Here is a 16796-nt window from a genome sequence, read left to right on the forward strand (position 1 = left end):
ATAAACAATATGACCCGGTTCATATATAAATGCCGATTGTAAATGTGTAAATGTGTGAATTCAACAAGCTCGAATATTTATTTATTTATTTATTGTTTGTTGGTCGGTTTGTTGGCTAACAGTTTTTTATTTATATTGTTTTGGTTCATTAATCTCTATGGTTACCGTTTCCATCAACACCGGTGTTTGTTTCTCATCATAATTTTTTTTTCAAATTGTATTTCATGTTTCTGGATCATTTAAAAATCTATCATTTGGTAAACAATTGAAAACAATCTCAGTTTTGTTTTTTTTCAACTAAACTACTAATTTGAATTACAACGTTTGAAAGCGAAAAACAAATATTTATCTCATCATTCAATTTGTTCAATCAATAATGATGATTTGGATTTGATTTTGTTTGTACATGTTTTCTGATTTATTTATTCATTTATCTAATACAATCATATTTTAACTTGACCAAGAATCTTGTTATCACTTGTTTGCTCTTCACAGAGCACATAAACAATCGAAATTATAAAACAAATCAGCAAAATAGAATGTCAATAGAAAAAATTTTTAAATTTTCATCCGGATTTATTTTGATCAATTTGAAATCAATTTAAATCAACAACAACAAAAAAATCATCTCAAAACAAACGGTATGTTTTTTTCTTTTTTTTTTGGATCTAAATATTAGTCTAGTTATATCACTGATGTTGCCAAAAATATTGTGTGGCAGGTGTGTTTTTTCAATCAATGAAAATAATCATCATTATTATCATCATCATCATTAATAATTACAGTACCACATGAATTAACCACTTGTTTCGAACACGCAGACATTCCATTGGATTTTTTTTTCATTGTCGTTGTTGTTGCTTATTTCGTTGTGTATTTACCTGTTGTTTCTGACTTTTCTGTTTTTTTTTCTTCTTTCCACTATATACCACGCCAAATATTTTGATATAACGAAAAAAAAACTAGTTTGCCCAAAAGAAAAAGTTGCTTATGAAGGTACATTGATTGTCGAACAAACTGCCACAATTTGGCCACCAAATGAATTTTCCATGAGTAGTTTGATAAATTCTATATGATAATAGCGTGATTATATCAATTGTAGTGCAATGATCGTTGCATGTCATGCACCCTGGCCACTAACACATGATAATATTAGTTAGGTTAGGTTGCAAGTGAACCACGTCGTTTCATCTGAATCTTCACTTGTTGTTTCATTGGTTGTTGATTTTTTTTGAATTCAATTGAATAGAACGGATGACTGAATGTCATTTGTCTTATTCATTTGGGTGTGTATAGATGATGCAATATAATATAATGATAAACAATAATGATGTTTGTTGGTGGCTATCCTGATAACAATCTTTTTGATGAATATTATATGTGTGGTAGTCCAGACAACAACCAAAAAAAATGACAACAGCTGTAACAGGAGCCAAAAAAATGAATAGGAACTAAACAGTCACTAAACGAGGTTTTACCCCAAAGGTCATCTTGATCATTTGATCTACTTCAAAAAAAAATAAAATAGATCATAATGGTCATATAATCATCTTGAAAAAAACAACATTACTAAACATTCAGTTTATGTTTGTATGGATCAATAATTCATTTGCATAAATTCAAAATTCCTTCATTTTATTTCAAGTATTTATGACATGTTTGTTTTTTAGAAAATTTGATCTTATATATCTCGATGAAAATGATCACCAAACAATTGTTGACAACCGACAATTGATAATTGTTTAGATTTTGTTTTTTTTAAATATCATTTTAAAAATGATGCCGATCCTTTTTCATGTTTAATTATCTTGCTATATTCCAATATTTGGCTATGCATGACATTCAATTTGCTTTATTTTGCTTCGTGTGTGGCTATGGCATCATAAGAATTGTGAATCGCTGGGCTAGTCGTCGATATTTTGTACACCTTTTTTTTCGAAAATCATGAATTTTGTCGGCGATTCAAAAATTTGATTTCTAATCACAATCTGGTCATGTGCATGTCACGTGTTTTTTTTCAATCTTGTTTTTGTCCGGTCACTCGGACCAAATTTTTCTGATTTTGTTTGATTTTAATCGAATACAAAATGTTCTGTTGAATAGATTTTTATTGTTGTGAATTCAGTGACCAAAAGAGTTTAGTAGCAGATGATTTTGACATAATTATGTTATCATGGTCATCAAGTTTCAATTTGTTTAATTTTATTTCTTCTACATATAATAATAATAATAAATTGATCAAGATTAGTTTTCTAAAAGGCTTTTCTGATTAACATAATGAACTCTATGGCCTGCATAGAAAAGAATGTATAAAAGTCATTGACTTATCGATTCGTCATTCAATGAATGAATGACGAAGCATCAACTACAAAATTATTTAATTTTCAAAATTTTCCATAACAACAAAATCAATGTTGTTCAAATCTTGTTCGATTTTATTTTTCATTGATGATTTATTTTTCTGATCATCAATGATTTTAATGTTTATGTGTGGTGTGTCTAATATCTCTGTTCGAATTTATGTTAAAATATCCCGACTCACACTACAAATTCTTTCGGGAAATGTAACGGCTGTAAATGGGATTGTTTTCATCGTTTTTTTTTCTTTTTCTTGTTCATTTTTGGTTACCATTTAATGTAACCAAAAATGATTTAGAATTTATGATATGTACACATGATGATGATGATTATTATTATTATATAATCCGATTGTTTCGATTGATCCACTTTTCGATACATTTGTAATCGATTGATAGTATTTACCACTAATACTTGATATATTAATCATAATAATAATTTGATTGGCTTGAAATTTTTTTCTTTCATTCGATTGTTTTTGTAACAAAAATTTTCTGCACATATTTTCTCTTACAAACATATTATTTTTTTGGGTATCAAAATCTACAAGAATAAATGGAACAGTGTTAAACATGTGTCGGCCACAGATGTGTCAGAATCCATCTTTTTTTTCAGTTATTAATGTGTTGTTTGCATTTGATATTTGTGAAGAGCGCGCGCTTCAATATTTTCAACAAACACCTCTATCATCACGCAACAACACTTCATAACAGAAAAAAATATATATTCTATAGCCAAAGAAACTGATTCCTGATGAATCATCAAGCTGCAAAAATAAAAATGAAAATATTTGTTTCACTATCACAGAACCGCAACATTGATTCCTGTGTTCTATCTTACTTTTTTTTTGTTGTTGGTTGGTTGGGTATACGTTTCGATCATAATCCTAACAACAATGTAACAACAACAACTACAACGAATAAAAGAAAAATGTTTATATGAAAGATACTATTCAGTCATCCATTCATTTCTTTGATGCATGTATTCTGCATTTAATGATTGGATCATTTATTATATTTTATCCTGATTCTATTTATGTTTTTTTGGGATTCTAAATGATGATGAACATCATGTAAAAATGAGGATCCATTATGATCCATAATAATAGTAACTAAAATCACATTTTTCACCCGCATCTCTTGTCAATAATCGAAAAATATTTCTTTCATTTTTACTCGAATATCCAATGAAAGGAAACTATAGCCAGCTTTAGCTCATCACCAATGTTTATTTGTCTATTCTTTATTCAGAAGTTGACGATGATTATGATGATGATGATGATGTTTACAACTTGTGAAAATAAGAATTTTTTTTCTTGAATTTTTCAACTTGAAATGCCGGAATGAATTCAAAAATAAAAATATCTAAATTTGGTTTGCCGCTTGTTGCCATCATTTTTTGTTTTGTTTTTTGTTTATTTATTTATTTTTTTGACATTCTGACGTTTCTGATGAATAGTTTATTGCTGTATAATGATGATGATGATCATTAATTTATATCGACTGACAAGTCAATTTTTATTCTATCACTTTTTTTTCCCTATCCAGTAGCAATCATTGTCTTCTTCAATTAATTAATTAATTTGAGAATTGATTGATTCATTGATTGACATATTAGATAATGATCAATTTATACAGAAAAAAAACAACATATCGAATGTCACTATCGTTCATTTCAAGTTTTTCCTTATGAATTTTATGTAAATATCTATTTTTCAAATTTGAATTTGGAATAAAACAGTGTTTTTTTTTTTAATTTTAATTTTAACTTGGGATGGTCTATAAACTTTTTTCACACTTTTTTTCAAGTTATTTAGTAATGAATCCAATGCTAGATTTTATGAATTTGAAGGAAAAACTATACTGATGATGACAACAAGTTGATTAATTTTTATGGCCATTGCCATCATCATTTATTATGACTATCATCATTATTATTATTATCATCTGCCGAGAAGTTACGCCTTAATTTCTTCCATTTTAATTAGATTTTGTTTGTTTGTTTCATCATATGACATTGACAAAATATACTTCAAATAAAAAACTCTTTGACCTCTTTGAATTGATGCTACTGTTGAATTCAGATGTCTCAGATTCGTGATTTGTTTTCGAAGATATTTTTAAGGCTTCCGTTTTTTTTCCGTTTTTCTTATATCACATTTTCGTTAGCTTGTTGCAGAAAAAAAAGTTGAATAACATTAAAATTAACAAACAACACCGAATAGACATCATCAACATTATCGTTGTTGAACAATCAAGTTAAAAAATCTTTCGAAAAACTTTATTGATGCTTCGCTTTATGAATAAGAAAAAAAATAGCAGGTGTTTGACATCATTTCATCAGCATCATAGTTTTGTTGTTGTTGTTGTTTGGCTTCCTTGTTATCGATATCTTCGTTAGAGGTTTTCATTTCAAGCTTCATCCAAAAATGTTGGCCAAGAAAATCGGTGCCTGTTTTTTTGATTATTTTGAAAATAATTTTACATTGAAATCGAATGTTGATGAAATATGAAATTTTGTTCATCATCATCATTGATGACTTTACAGAGACTAACTCTCTATTCTATAAGCAGGAAAAAAAATGATTGAATCTAACATCAATAAAAGATTTGCGAAGATCACGAATCTATAACATTTGTAATAATTTTATTGTTGTAAAACCATATTGAAATGAAAGTGAAGAAATAATTTTCTCGAAAGCTCAATATTTTTAGCTAATGCATTGAACTAATTTTTTTTTCTAAAATGAATGGTAAAGAATTGAGATGATTATATCTAATTATAGCAATGATTTTACCAGTGATGATGATGATGATGATTAGCATTATTATTGATCACGATCATAAATTATAAAAACATAGAATTCACTATGTGTGGTTTACTTTGAATTTATTCTGAAAATTGAACAGGAAATTGTTTTGAAGTTGAAAAAAATATTTTTTGATTGTTAAAATGATCGCAATACATCATAATTTCTCTTAATGGTTTTTACTGTGTATTTCTATCTCTCTACAAACAAACATACAGATTGAAAAAAAGAAAATCTCTGGCATTGTCTAATTAGTTAACATTCGAATCTATTTAATGTTGATGTGTTTGTGTTTTACAGCCTCGTATCATAAAAAATATCTACCGAATATGGAGAATTTTTCCAGTGTTTCTCTCCAATGTTTGATATACCTGATATTCGTTTTGTTTGGATACCATGAACCATCGAACAACACACACACAAACACATTTTTTTAGATATATTCAGTATGATTAATGGTCACCGACCTATACAGACGGCAGGTGCACATTTGAGTTTATATAATTCATGTATTTGCTTCAAAAATTATACGATTACGGATGTCAGACATCATCATACTAAAAACACATGCATAATAATTTTTCCTATTTAGGATGATAAGGACCAATTTTTTTTGGGCGCTTCTTCGTTTTTTTTTTTTTTTTGGTGAAATTTCTATCGATTATCAATCTCGACACTCTGATATTCAGTATTTTTTGTTTCGTTTGTTATTTGCCGATATTTTGGGCTATTGATCCAATGACTCACCAATAATTTCTTTTTACTATCGAATTATTTTTCAGTTTTTTGTTTGCTTGTTAATGAATTTGTGTTTGTTTTTTATGATGTCATATCGATTCATCGGAGAATTGATGCGGCTGTGTTTTATTGTTTTCAATTCGCAAACATATAAGGCTGATGATATTTGTTATTTGGGAATTTGGAAAACCGGTAGCTTTGTTGTATTGTTTTGTTATGTTTTTGGTTTTTTCTTCGAATCTTCAATTCAACACTTTATTTTTGTTCAAAGCTAAATAATTCAAGCGAATAATTTTACCCCCGATTTTTTTTTGTCATGTCACATTCATTTCTTTTATTTTGTTGACGACAAATGATCTTTCTTACTTAGAATCAACATAGATATCCGAAAAGGGCCAAAGTTTAGAATCATGCACAACCGACAATTGATCCATCCCTATCAAATACAGAAAGAGTTTTAGTTGTTAGAAAAAATAGAGCGGTAGATCAGTATAGAGACAAACTGAGAACATTATTGTCACATCCTAGACAACTATTATTGGATATGGTTGTTATATCTTTTTGTGTTTGTAATTTTGAGCTGTTTTTAAATATGGTGCCCAAATGATTGTCGTTCAAATGTCACCAGAATTTTATTTTTCTTTTAGTTAAAAAGATTTAACGCTTACGATAAATCACAAACGACCAAATTTTTTTTCCTTTTCATAACATTCACACCAAAGTTGGACACTTTATACGGTTTGTTTGATGATGAAAGATTATTTTTAGATTGGCATTCAAAGTCCAAATGAATGAATATCTTTTCATTTTGGATTGTCAACATTACTATGGATCGAATGAGGGTCATAATAATCATCACCATCATCAGGATGACACCAAAAAAATGAATGAATGAATGAATGAATCATATTGTTTATGAATTTTGAATAGCCTGTACAAAAAGATGTTTGAATGATGGCTAATCTCTTTTGGTTGGTAATATGGTATAAACCACGAGCGCTCCACACATCCGTACAAATTCATTTAGTGTTGGTCTTATTCACAATAATCATTGATTTTTTCCACATTAATTTATCGTTTTTAGAAAACTAGTGCAGTTAGAATTTTGCTGGGAAAACACCTATGATTGTGATGAATGAATAAAAAAGAAGCTGAATGATAACAATAGAGATCATTTTTTTTTGTATGTTCAGGTGTTCCATTTGGTACAAATTTTTATTTTCATTTTGTTTTGGCTTCATTTCCGAATTTGGCTGGTTTGGTTGATTGGTTTTAAGACCATGTGGGCTCGTGTGTCTTTTTGGACAGTGAGTTTGTTTTTGTGTGTGCATGCATTCAGGCAACGAAGGTCTTATTGACTTTCATACAGACAAAAGCTCAACTACTCTATTCAATTTTTTTTACAGCACCCGGTACTGGCTTTTTTTATTTGTTTGTTCCATTCACTATAGTTAAGATTGGTTTTTCATTCATTCATTTTTTTTTGGTCATTGTTAAGATGATGGTACCAGTTCATTTTGTTCTCCGTTTTTTTTGAATCGGATATTCTCACCTTACCGATCAGACTTTCTATTCAATATCATTCACATTGGTTGGTTCATATTTTGTTTGAGGTTTTGTTGTTGTTGTTGTTATTCAAATACACCACTTGAAAATTGAAGTTTTTTTTTCACAATTTAATTCAATCATTCATACCACAGGCTTACTTTTCTGAACCAAAAAAAATGAGATGAATAGATGAATGAAAAATGATGAAACTGTTGCATAATACTTGAAAAATTATTGAAATTCATGTAATGATTTTATGATTCAATTTTTTTAAATTATAGATTTTTACGCATCTTTTATCGTTCGTTGAAAAATTTATTAAATCAAATTGAAAATTTTTATTCAAATATAATGCAATGCAACTATAATAATAATAATAATAATGATTATAATGGATGATGATTCAATGATTGAATGTCATCAACGAGGACGAAGAAGACGACGACGACAACAACAAGAACAACAATCATTCTTGGTACCAAACACCTTCATGGAAATGTACAAATATTCAACATCGATTCATGGTCAATGCTACCGAAAATTACATCACATACTTATATTGTTATTTTTCCTCACTGAAGGAATTAGATCACAACAATATACTCCTATCGAAACAACAAATTCACAACAACCATCGGTATCATCATCACAATACCCTTCGGATATAAACATCCTGACCAATAACAATCCAAACATCAACGATATTAACAGTGATCTCATTTTAACCGAACCGTAAGTTTTTTCTTTTTTTTATAATATTAAAAAATTTTAAATCCAAAAAATGAAATTTTTTTCAATTTTATTGATTCGTTTTATGCCTACTAGCAAATTATTTTATTATTAAAAATTCTTGTTATGCTAAATGTATTGTAGTGAAAAAAAAGTTTGAATTCTTCTCATCTAATTGAAAGGTTTTTTGCTTGAAACTGTAGTTATTGAAACTATCGACCTGTTTTGCTCATTATTGAAAACATTCACGTTGATTCTATTCAATCATTCTTGTCATCATCAAAGTAAACGCTAATAAAACTACAGAAAAAAGGCACGTGTTTTGTCTTATGGTGAATGTGTCAATCAGTCAAAAATTTTCTTTCCATTTCATTGCTTCACTGTGATTTGTATGCTTTTTTCGCTTCTATTCACGATGTAGTGATGATGTTCAAAGTTTCACGTAATATATTCTAACATTCATTCCTTCTCTATTTTTTGTTCTTTTCTTTCCACTTTAATTGGCCCATTTTCAATGTTGTTTGACATTTGTGGGTAAAACATCTATGATTCATCCATATGACAATCCTGAAAATAGAAAAGTACTATTGTTATTATCATTATTTTTATTACGAATTGAAATCATAATAATAAAGCGATTTGCTTGAACACTCTCCATAACCACGATTGTGTAGGTTTGTTGTAAGGAAACAAAACGAAATTGTCTCGAAATGAATTTCAATGCCATTGCCACACATTTAAAAGAATCACAATTCTAGACTAAAATAATCCAAAGAAAAAACAATTTTTTTTCAGCCATGTCATTGAACCATTGTCGCGTGCATAATTCATGTTCATTCTTTTTAACAAATACAGCTGGGCCATGTGATCCAGAAACAATTATTTTTTTTTGGCGGGCAAAGCTGAGTGCGTGATTTGCCTACATAGATATTGTAACAATTTTTTTATGACGATAGTGAGAATAATTTTGTTTTAAAGAATCGAACATTCAAAATTGAAAAAAAAGAATCCTAATAATAACAAAATTAATATTAATTATATCTATTTTTTTGGTTTTGTTGGTTGAGGATGCCAATGTGATGATGACTGGATTTTGTTTCCGAATTATCCTATTTCAGTTTTTCATTCATTATTATCTCAAACCAAAATTATTCTAATAATTCTTCCATCTCAAATTCAACAATTTTTTCATCTAAACAACAAAAAAAACGAATGAAATCAATTCCTAATGTTGTCGATACATATGAGTTTCAGTTTTGAAAAAAGAATCAATGGACTTGATCGAATTGTTCGAAAAACAAAAATTTCATTCAATATGGGCAATGGTCCGTACGACCTTTTCTGTTGGGTATAACAAAAAAAAAAATTTCAATTCTTTTGTCAAAAAAAAAAATTAATAACCTTAAACCGTGGCCATATTATACGATGTGTGGTGTGTGTGTGTTTGGAATTTTAAATAATATTTAGGATTGATCAAAATAATAATAATTGTTTTTTATTTCGTTTCATTTTAGATCTTATTTTATTGTAGCATCTCGTATTGTACGTCCTGGACAAGTATATCGAGTATTAGTGACCATTTATCGTAGTACTGCAACAATCAATGTACGAGCTTCATTAAAACGCAATGGTATTGAATTATCATCAGCTTTGCAATTATGTAAAGAAAGTATACCGGAAACATTGCTATTACGTATGCCAACAAATTCTTTACCCGGTACATATAAACTATGGATTGAAGGCAATGTTAATGAATATTTTGGTGGCAATGTATTTCATAATGAAACAAAACTGCAATTTGAACAACGTTTTATGACCATATTTATAACAACAGACAAACCAGTCTATATGCAAGGACAGACAGTACGATTCCGTGCAATGCCCGTAACAACGGATCTAAAATCATTTTCCGATGCAATCGATATTTATATGCTTGATCCTCGAGGCACGATCATGCGACGTTGGCTTTCTAGGCAAACAAATCTTGGTATGTATTCGTGTTTAGAATAAATTTATTTTAGTGGAAATTTTGCTTAGTTTACACCTTTTTTCCTGATCAAACAATCCATAGCATCAACTAATTAATTGAAAGAAAAATACTACTGGGAAATAAAATTCAGAACTTTGTTTTGAATTTTCTTTTCTCAGATCAGCTCGCGGCGAATTTTAGTTTTCTAAAGAATCATTTTAATCAGACCAGAGTTTGCTTTTTAATCAGTTTTCTTTTGAATTTTTTCCAACATTTTTTTTTAATTTTTCATCTGAAAACAATGTTACTAATCGATCATCATTATCATCACGGCCAATCATTTTCATATAATCAGGTGCTGTCAGTCTTGAATATCCACTATCACAACAGCCGGTCTATGGAAAAAATTGGACGATTAAAGTTGTCGCTCAAGGACAGGTGGAAACAAAACATTTTGCTGTCGAAGAATTCTGTATGTACATTAATATTGATTGTGATTATGAAATGACCAATTGGTCTTTTTCTATTCTTCTTTCTAATCGATTCGATGCGTTTTTTTTTACCTACATGATTTTAATTGATGACAGATCAAACTCGTTTCGAAGTAAATGTTTCCATGTCTGCTTTCTTTCAGGATACTGACGCCTACATCCGTGGTTCAGTAATGGCCAAGTAAGTATTATTCGAATCATTGTTCATTGACCACAATCATGTCGGCATAATTAAACTGTTTTTTATTATTATTCACTTAGTTTTACTAGCGGTGTACCAGTTATCGGTAATTTGACCATTGTATATACATTGCAATTAGCATCTACTTCCTTTTCTTCATTGTCTCCATCAACTACATATAATAATAATCGAGCCAATATAAATTATTTTGATCGACCTGCTATTGAAACAACCGAGCGATATGTATGCTTATTATTGTTTATAATTTTTTTCATAACTGAAACTTTTTTCAAATAATTTTAATAGTTTGATGGATATTATGAATTTCGTTTGCCAATGTCAGAAATTGTCACTCAGTTATCAAAAGGTGCACCCGTTGATGGCGCTATGCTTACTGTTACTGCCTATGTCGGTGAACGCTTCCTTAATCTTATTCATTCTGGTTATGCAAAAGCCTATATATTTAATTCGAAAATTCGTCTGAAATTTTTGGGACCAAGTCCACAAACTTTTAAACCTCCAATGCCTTTTAAAACATATGCCGTATTATCGCATTCGGATGGTTCTCCCATACATCGCGATTATCTTTATACTGATCGAATTGAAGTTCATACACGTGTACATTCAAGAGGCGGAATACTAGGATCTTTCAAAGAAGAAGTTCCTATGTCAAAAAATGAATACGGTTTATGGGAAATAAAAGTCAATTTGCGAAATCTTCTAAACAATGATATGACGGCCATTAATAATGTCGATTCATTATCGTTACAAGCATTTTTCAAAGATGTTTATGGTTCAACAGTTAAATCATCTGAATTGCGTGTATATGCTAATTATGCTCCAAATAATCGATTAATTCAGATATCAACAAGCACAATAAAACCTAGTGTGGGCCAATATATAATTTTTCATGTTCGAACAAATTACTATGTGAACCTGTTCAATTATTTAGTCATTTCAAAAGGAATCATTCTAGTTGCTGGTCGTGAAGAGATGAACTCAATGCTAAAAACATTTACCTTTACTGTTTCATCGGAAATGGCTCCAAGTGCTACAATTGTTGTATATGATGTTGCACCCGGCGGTGAAGTTATTGCTGATTCATTGACATTTCCTGTTGATGGCATTTCTCGAAACAACTTTACTGTTGTATTGAATAATCGAAAAGACAAAACTGGTGATACGATTGAGGTGGTGGTTTTTGCACAACCTGGCTCATATATTGGTCTATCGGCGTTGGATAAAGATCTTTTTGGTATCGATGCCGACAATCAACTTAGTTATGCACACGTTCAACAAAAAATGATCAGCTTTGATGATATTTTACCATTGAATAATGCATCTCTTAGCTTTAGCTGGTATTCACGTTATGGAATTCTCGATCGATTTTTCTATTTTCCATCACCCACACTTGGTATCGATACTAATCGAACATTTGAGGTATATCATGAGTAAATGATTGATTATTTTAAAAACTAACTTTCTACTAATGTTTTTCATAACAGCATGCCGGTCTTGTTGTCTTTACCGATGCCAATCTAGTTCGTCGACCAGAAACATGTAATCGAACTCGTGGATTGCTCACTTGTATGGATGGTGGATGTTATCATTTTTCTAAAAAATGCGATGGTCGTTCTGATTGTCGTGATGGTAGTGACGAAGGCCTCTGTACGTTTGATTTATCTTTGTAGTATTCTGTGATTGTAATCATTTTTTTAAAAAAAGGTCATGATAACGATCAATATAACTTTGCTCATTTCCGTATGACGAGAACAAATCGTTTACAACGATTATATGACAATAGCTGGTTATGGAAAGATGTTTTTATTGGTCCACTTGGCTATCATATATTCAAAGTTCCTGTACCAAACGCTCCGGTCAATTGGATCATATCAGCTTTCGGAATGAGCAAATCCCATGGATTTGGTATTCAACGTTCCAAACTAAAGTATTCAAGTGTTCGTCCATTTTACATGAATGTCGAAATGCCTTCGACTTGTTTACTTGGAGAACAAATTGGGATTCGTATCAGCATTTTCAATTATCTTCCTTATGAAATTGAAGTAGTTGTTATTCTAGCTCGATCTCCCGATTACAAATTCGTTCACGTCGAATCGCTTGGTAGAGTTCAATCATATAATCCACGCACTTCGTTTGGACAACACCAACATTTGATCATGATTTATCCTAGTCGAACCAAAGTTGTTTACATGCCTATTGTCGCCACAAGAATCGGAGATATCAATGTTACTGTCATGGCCAAAACTCAAGTAGCCAAAGATATTGTTACTAAAACAATTCATGTTGAACCTGATGGGATACCACAAATGATACATACATCAGTCGTTCTTGATTTATCACAAGGTGCCTACTTGATTAAATATCTCGAAACGAATGTCACGGAAAGTCCAATTATCCCTTATCGAAAAGAACGACGTTATGTTTTTGGTTCGAATCGTGCAAAAGTCACCGTTGTAGGTGATGTCATTGGTCCTTCTTTTCCAACGATTCCTATGAATGCTACCTCTATGTTACGAAAACCATTCGACGCATCAGAACCTTCAATGTTTAGCTTTGCTGTTAACGTATACACATTGCTTTATCTTCGTTACACCGGCCAAAGGAAGCCAGACATTGAGAAAGAAGTTTTTCGATATTTGAATATTGATTATCAACGTCAATTAAGTTACCAGAATTCCGATGGCTCATTTCGAGCTTTTAGATGGCATCAAACACCGTCAGTGTGGATGACTGCATTCTCTGCTCGGATTTTACATCTTTCAACGTTTCAAGAATGGGAAAATTTTCTTTATATCGATCCAAAAGTCATACAGAATGCTATCGTTTGGTTGTTAAAACAACAACAAGTTGATGGATCATTTGTTGAATATCCAATGCAAAGTCCGTTAAATCGTCGGACCAATATGACTTCAAGCATATCGTTGACAGCTCATGTTTTAATCACGTTGGCCGAAGTTCGTGATTTAAGTGGTGAAGTTGATTCAAAAGCTACAAGTGCACGAACTTCAGCACAACGATTTCTTGAAAGAGCTTTACACATGGTAAAAGATTATGAAGATCCGTATGAACTTGCCGTTGTAACCTATGCCTTAACATTGGTCGAATCAGTCGAAGCTGTTGAAGGGTTTAATCATCTTTACTTACGAATGCGTGAAGTTAGCGGCATGCGTTATTGGGGCAAAGAACCTGTAGCTCCTATTCGTACACAGGTCGAAAGTAATCGACCATTTATACTACCTCGTCTTCCCAATCGATATGATTCCTCAAATGTCGCTACAACTGCTTATGGATTATTAATCCATATCAAGCGGCAAGCTTTCATACAGAAAGAGATTGTTGAATGGCTCAATTTCCAACGTTTATATGATTCAGGATGGTCCACAACCGAAGACACAATTGTCGCACTTCAAGCATTGATCGATTATTCAAACAAAGATCGTTTACGTGATGTTACCGATATAACTATAACTATCGAAGCTCCAACATCTCATAATTTTTCGTCAATGATTCATATAAGCGAAGATAATATTTCAAGAATGCAATCGATTGACATACCGAATGCATTCGGTGCCGTCACAATCAAAGCTCAAGGATCTGGTGTAGCTATCGTACAATTGAACGTAGAATATTGTGTGGATTGGCCACAATTCCAAATTCAACCACCGATACGATCATTTGATCTAGATGTATCAGCTACATTCACTGGCCGTAATAGTTCACATATTACATTCAAATCTTGTCAACGATGGATACTTACACAAGAAAGTCTAACATCTGGAATGGCCGTTTTAGAAGTAACCGTACCTACCGGCTATTTTATACAACAGCAAGATCTGGATCGAATGGTTCGTGCTAATATTCAGAACAAGTTGAAAGAAGCCCGATATTTTGAACGAAAAGTTGTCTTTTATTTTAATTCTGTAAGTATTCTGGAGAAATTTTTCTGGCCAGACTCATTTTAATTTAATTTTTTTCTAGCTTGATACAAGTTTTACCTGCGTTTCATTCACCGTACAACGATGGTATCCAGTTGCAAATCTTACACGTTACATTCCGATTCGTGTATATGATTATTATGCTCCAGGTAAATAATTATTAATATTCTGAACATGTTCTTATTATTTTTTTTCTTTACAGAACGTTTCAACGAAACAATGTTCAGTACACAGAATCTATATTATTTGAGTGTCTGTCATGTCTGTGGTTCTTATCAATGTCCATATTGTCCGATATTTAGCTCTTCACCCTATCGTTCATTACCGAATCAAATTATATTATTCATATCTATAATGATGGCAATAATCACAATGTTTTATTCATCATCATTAGACATTGTCATTATTCGAAGTAAAACTTCACCATTATAATGAAAATAATTTCGTTATATAAATTGAATTATTGCTTATAATTGTCTGTATCTCATTGTTACTATTGTTGAATGTATGTTATGTACGTGTGTATTACGTCAAACATTAGTCAATCATAATATTTATTCATTCATTCAATTTGTTTATTTAACTGACCATTTTGCCGAAGAAAATTTCACAAATCGGCTTTATAACTAAAAAGCATTTTCATCTGATTTTTTTTTTTTGTAATTTGATTTTTATTCATGATAATGAAAATGAAATTTTTTTTAGTTACCAAGCGGAAGACTTCGATTTATGTCAAATGCAATATCTCATTTCATGGATTTTATCATTATAGACATCACATTGTCATGTTTTTTCATTTTTCGGAAATTACCTTGTACATTTTTTTTTGTATTTTTTTCTCTCGCTTATCAAATTTCTGGTTGAATTTTCAATTATCATGTAAAATTAATGGACATTCTGCTTAAAAAAATTTATGTAATGAAATTTCAGCTAAAAAAAATGTCTATTCTGTGTCTGTATATAAATGTATTTATAATCATTTTGATTCTAATTGAAAAAAATAAATAATTTTATCAATTCTTTTTTCAAAGAAAATGAGATCCAAAAATTCAACAAAATTTTGTTTGTTTATTCCAAAATTCTGCGGCTGTAACTTTGCGTTTCGTTTTCGTGTTGAGCCACAAGATGGCCGTTATAGTCAATTAAGGTTTCCGTTTATAAAAGCCAATCAATTCTTTTTTGAATTTATTCAAATCGATTATAAACAAATTACAGTATGAAAGCATATGTTTAATTTAATTTTCAAATTTCTTCACTGAATTTAATAATTTAGAAAAAGAAAATATTCTTTTCGATTAATAACAACACAATTTGAAAGGTCAATTAGAAAATCTCACAATCAATGTTGTACGACTGTATTTCGTATGTAAATGAAGAATATCAATCCAAAGTGATGGTTCATTTAATGATCATACAAATGCTTAATTTAATTAACTTTATTTTTTATATTTTTTTTTCATTCACACAAATGAAAATGATAATATAATGATGGTGATTTAATATAAAATGAATTCATTTATTCTTTTTTTTTCTTTCTTTCTCTAGGTTCTATTTGCTTCAGATTATGTCATTTCTTGTTTGTGTATCGTGTTCATTGTACTTCGATGCTCAATGTCTCTTCGGGAATAATAAAAGAATTGTAGAATTTTCATTTTATTTCTACATTTTTTTTGTTCAATGTTCACATATATGTTTAATAAAGCGATGAATAAACAGAAACGAAATATACATAGAGAATTCCTATAGAGCTAAATAATACAATATACATGTAATGAACTTTTTTTTTTATATGAGGACATCTAAATTGAAAATTGTTTTTGAACAGAATTTTAATGCATTTTAATTTTTGCTGTTTGTCCTTCATTCATTTCATTCACAATACATCTATGGTAGTCTATTTTTTCTTTTTTTTCTCCATTATTATCATCATCATCATCATCATCATTATTATTATTATTATTGTTATTTTTACGAAAATATAGATGAAGAAAGATTGAGCAAGAAAAAAATTGTCATA

At 30.3% G+C, this 16796-nt stretch overlaps 1 protein-coding gene across 1 annotated transcript; it reads left to right on the forward strand.

The window, feature by feature from the left end:
* The first annotated feature begins 459 nt into the window (after window positions 1–459).
* Mcr (macroglobulin complement-related) lies at window positions 460–15799 on the forward strand. The gene is made up of 11 exons (XM_075819996.1): window positions 460–641; window positions 7735–8185; window positions 9697–10169; window positions 10507–10623; window positions 10739–10823; window positions 10904–11066; window positions 11130–12263; window positions 12329–12491; window positions 12549–14764; window positions 14823–14928; window positions 14982–15799. Exons 2-11 carry the CDS (start codon window positions 7836–7838, stop codon window positions 15209–15211), a joined length of 5037 nt encoding a protein of 1678 aa, XP_075676111.1. The 5' UTR covers window positions 460–641; window positions 7735–7835; the 3' UTR covers window positions 15212–15799.
* The last annotated feature ends 997 nt before the right edge of the window (window positions 15800–16796 follow it).

This window comes from Dermatophagoides pteronyssinus, unplaced genomic scaffold (assembly GCF_027571235.1).
Source record: "Dermatophagoides pteronyssinus isolate colony J.1.1.1.1 unplaced genomic scaffold, Derpt_VIB-CSIC_2022.12 sq0001, whole genome shotgun sequence".
Taxonomy (NCBI): Eukaryota; Metazoa; Arthropoda; class Arachnida; order Sarcoptiformes; family Pyroglyphidae; genus Dermatophagoides; species Dermatophagoides pteronyssinus.

Excerpts from the sequence above, each read along its gene's own strand:
- Mcr (XM_075819996.1), top strand. The coding sequence starts at position 7,836 with ATGATTATAATGGATGATGATTCAATGATTGAATGTCATCAACGAGGA. Across the intron at positions 8,186-9,696 it reads GATCTCATTTTAACCGAACC|ATCTTATTTTATTGTAGCAT; the intron begins GTAAGTTTTTTC and ends GTTTCATTTTAG. Across the intron at positions 10,624-10,738 it reads TTTTGCTGTCGAAGAATTCT|ATCAAACTCGTTTCGAAGTA; the intron begins GTATGTACATTA and ends AATTGATGACAG.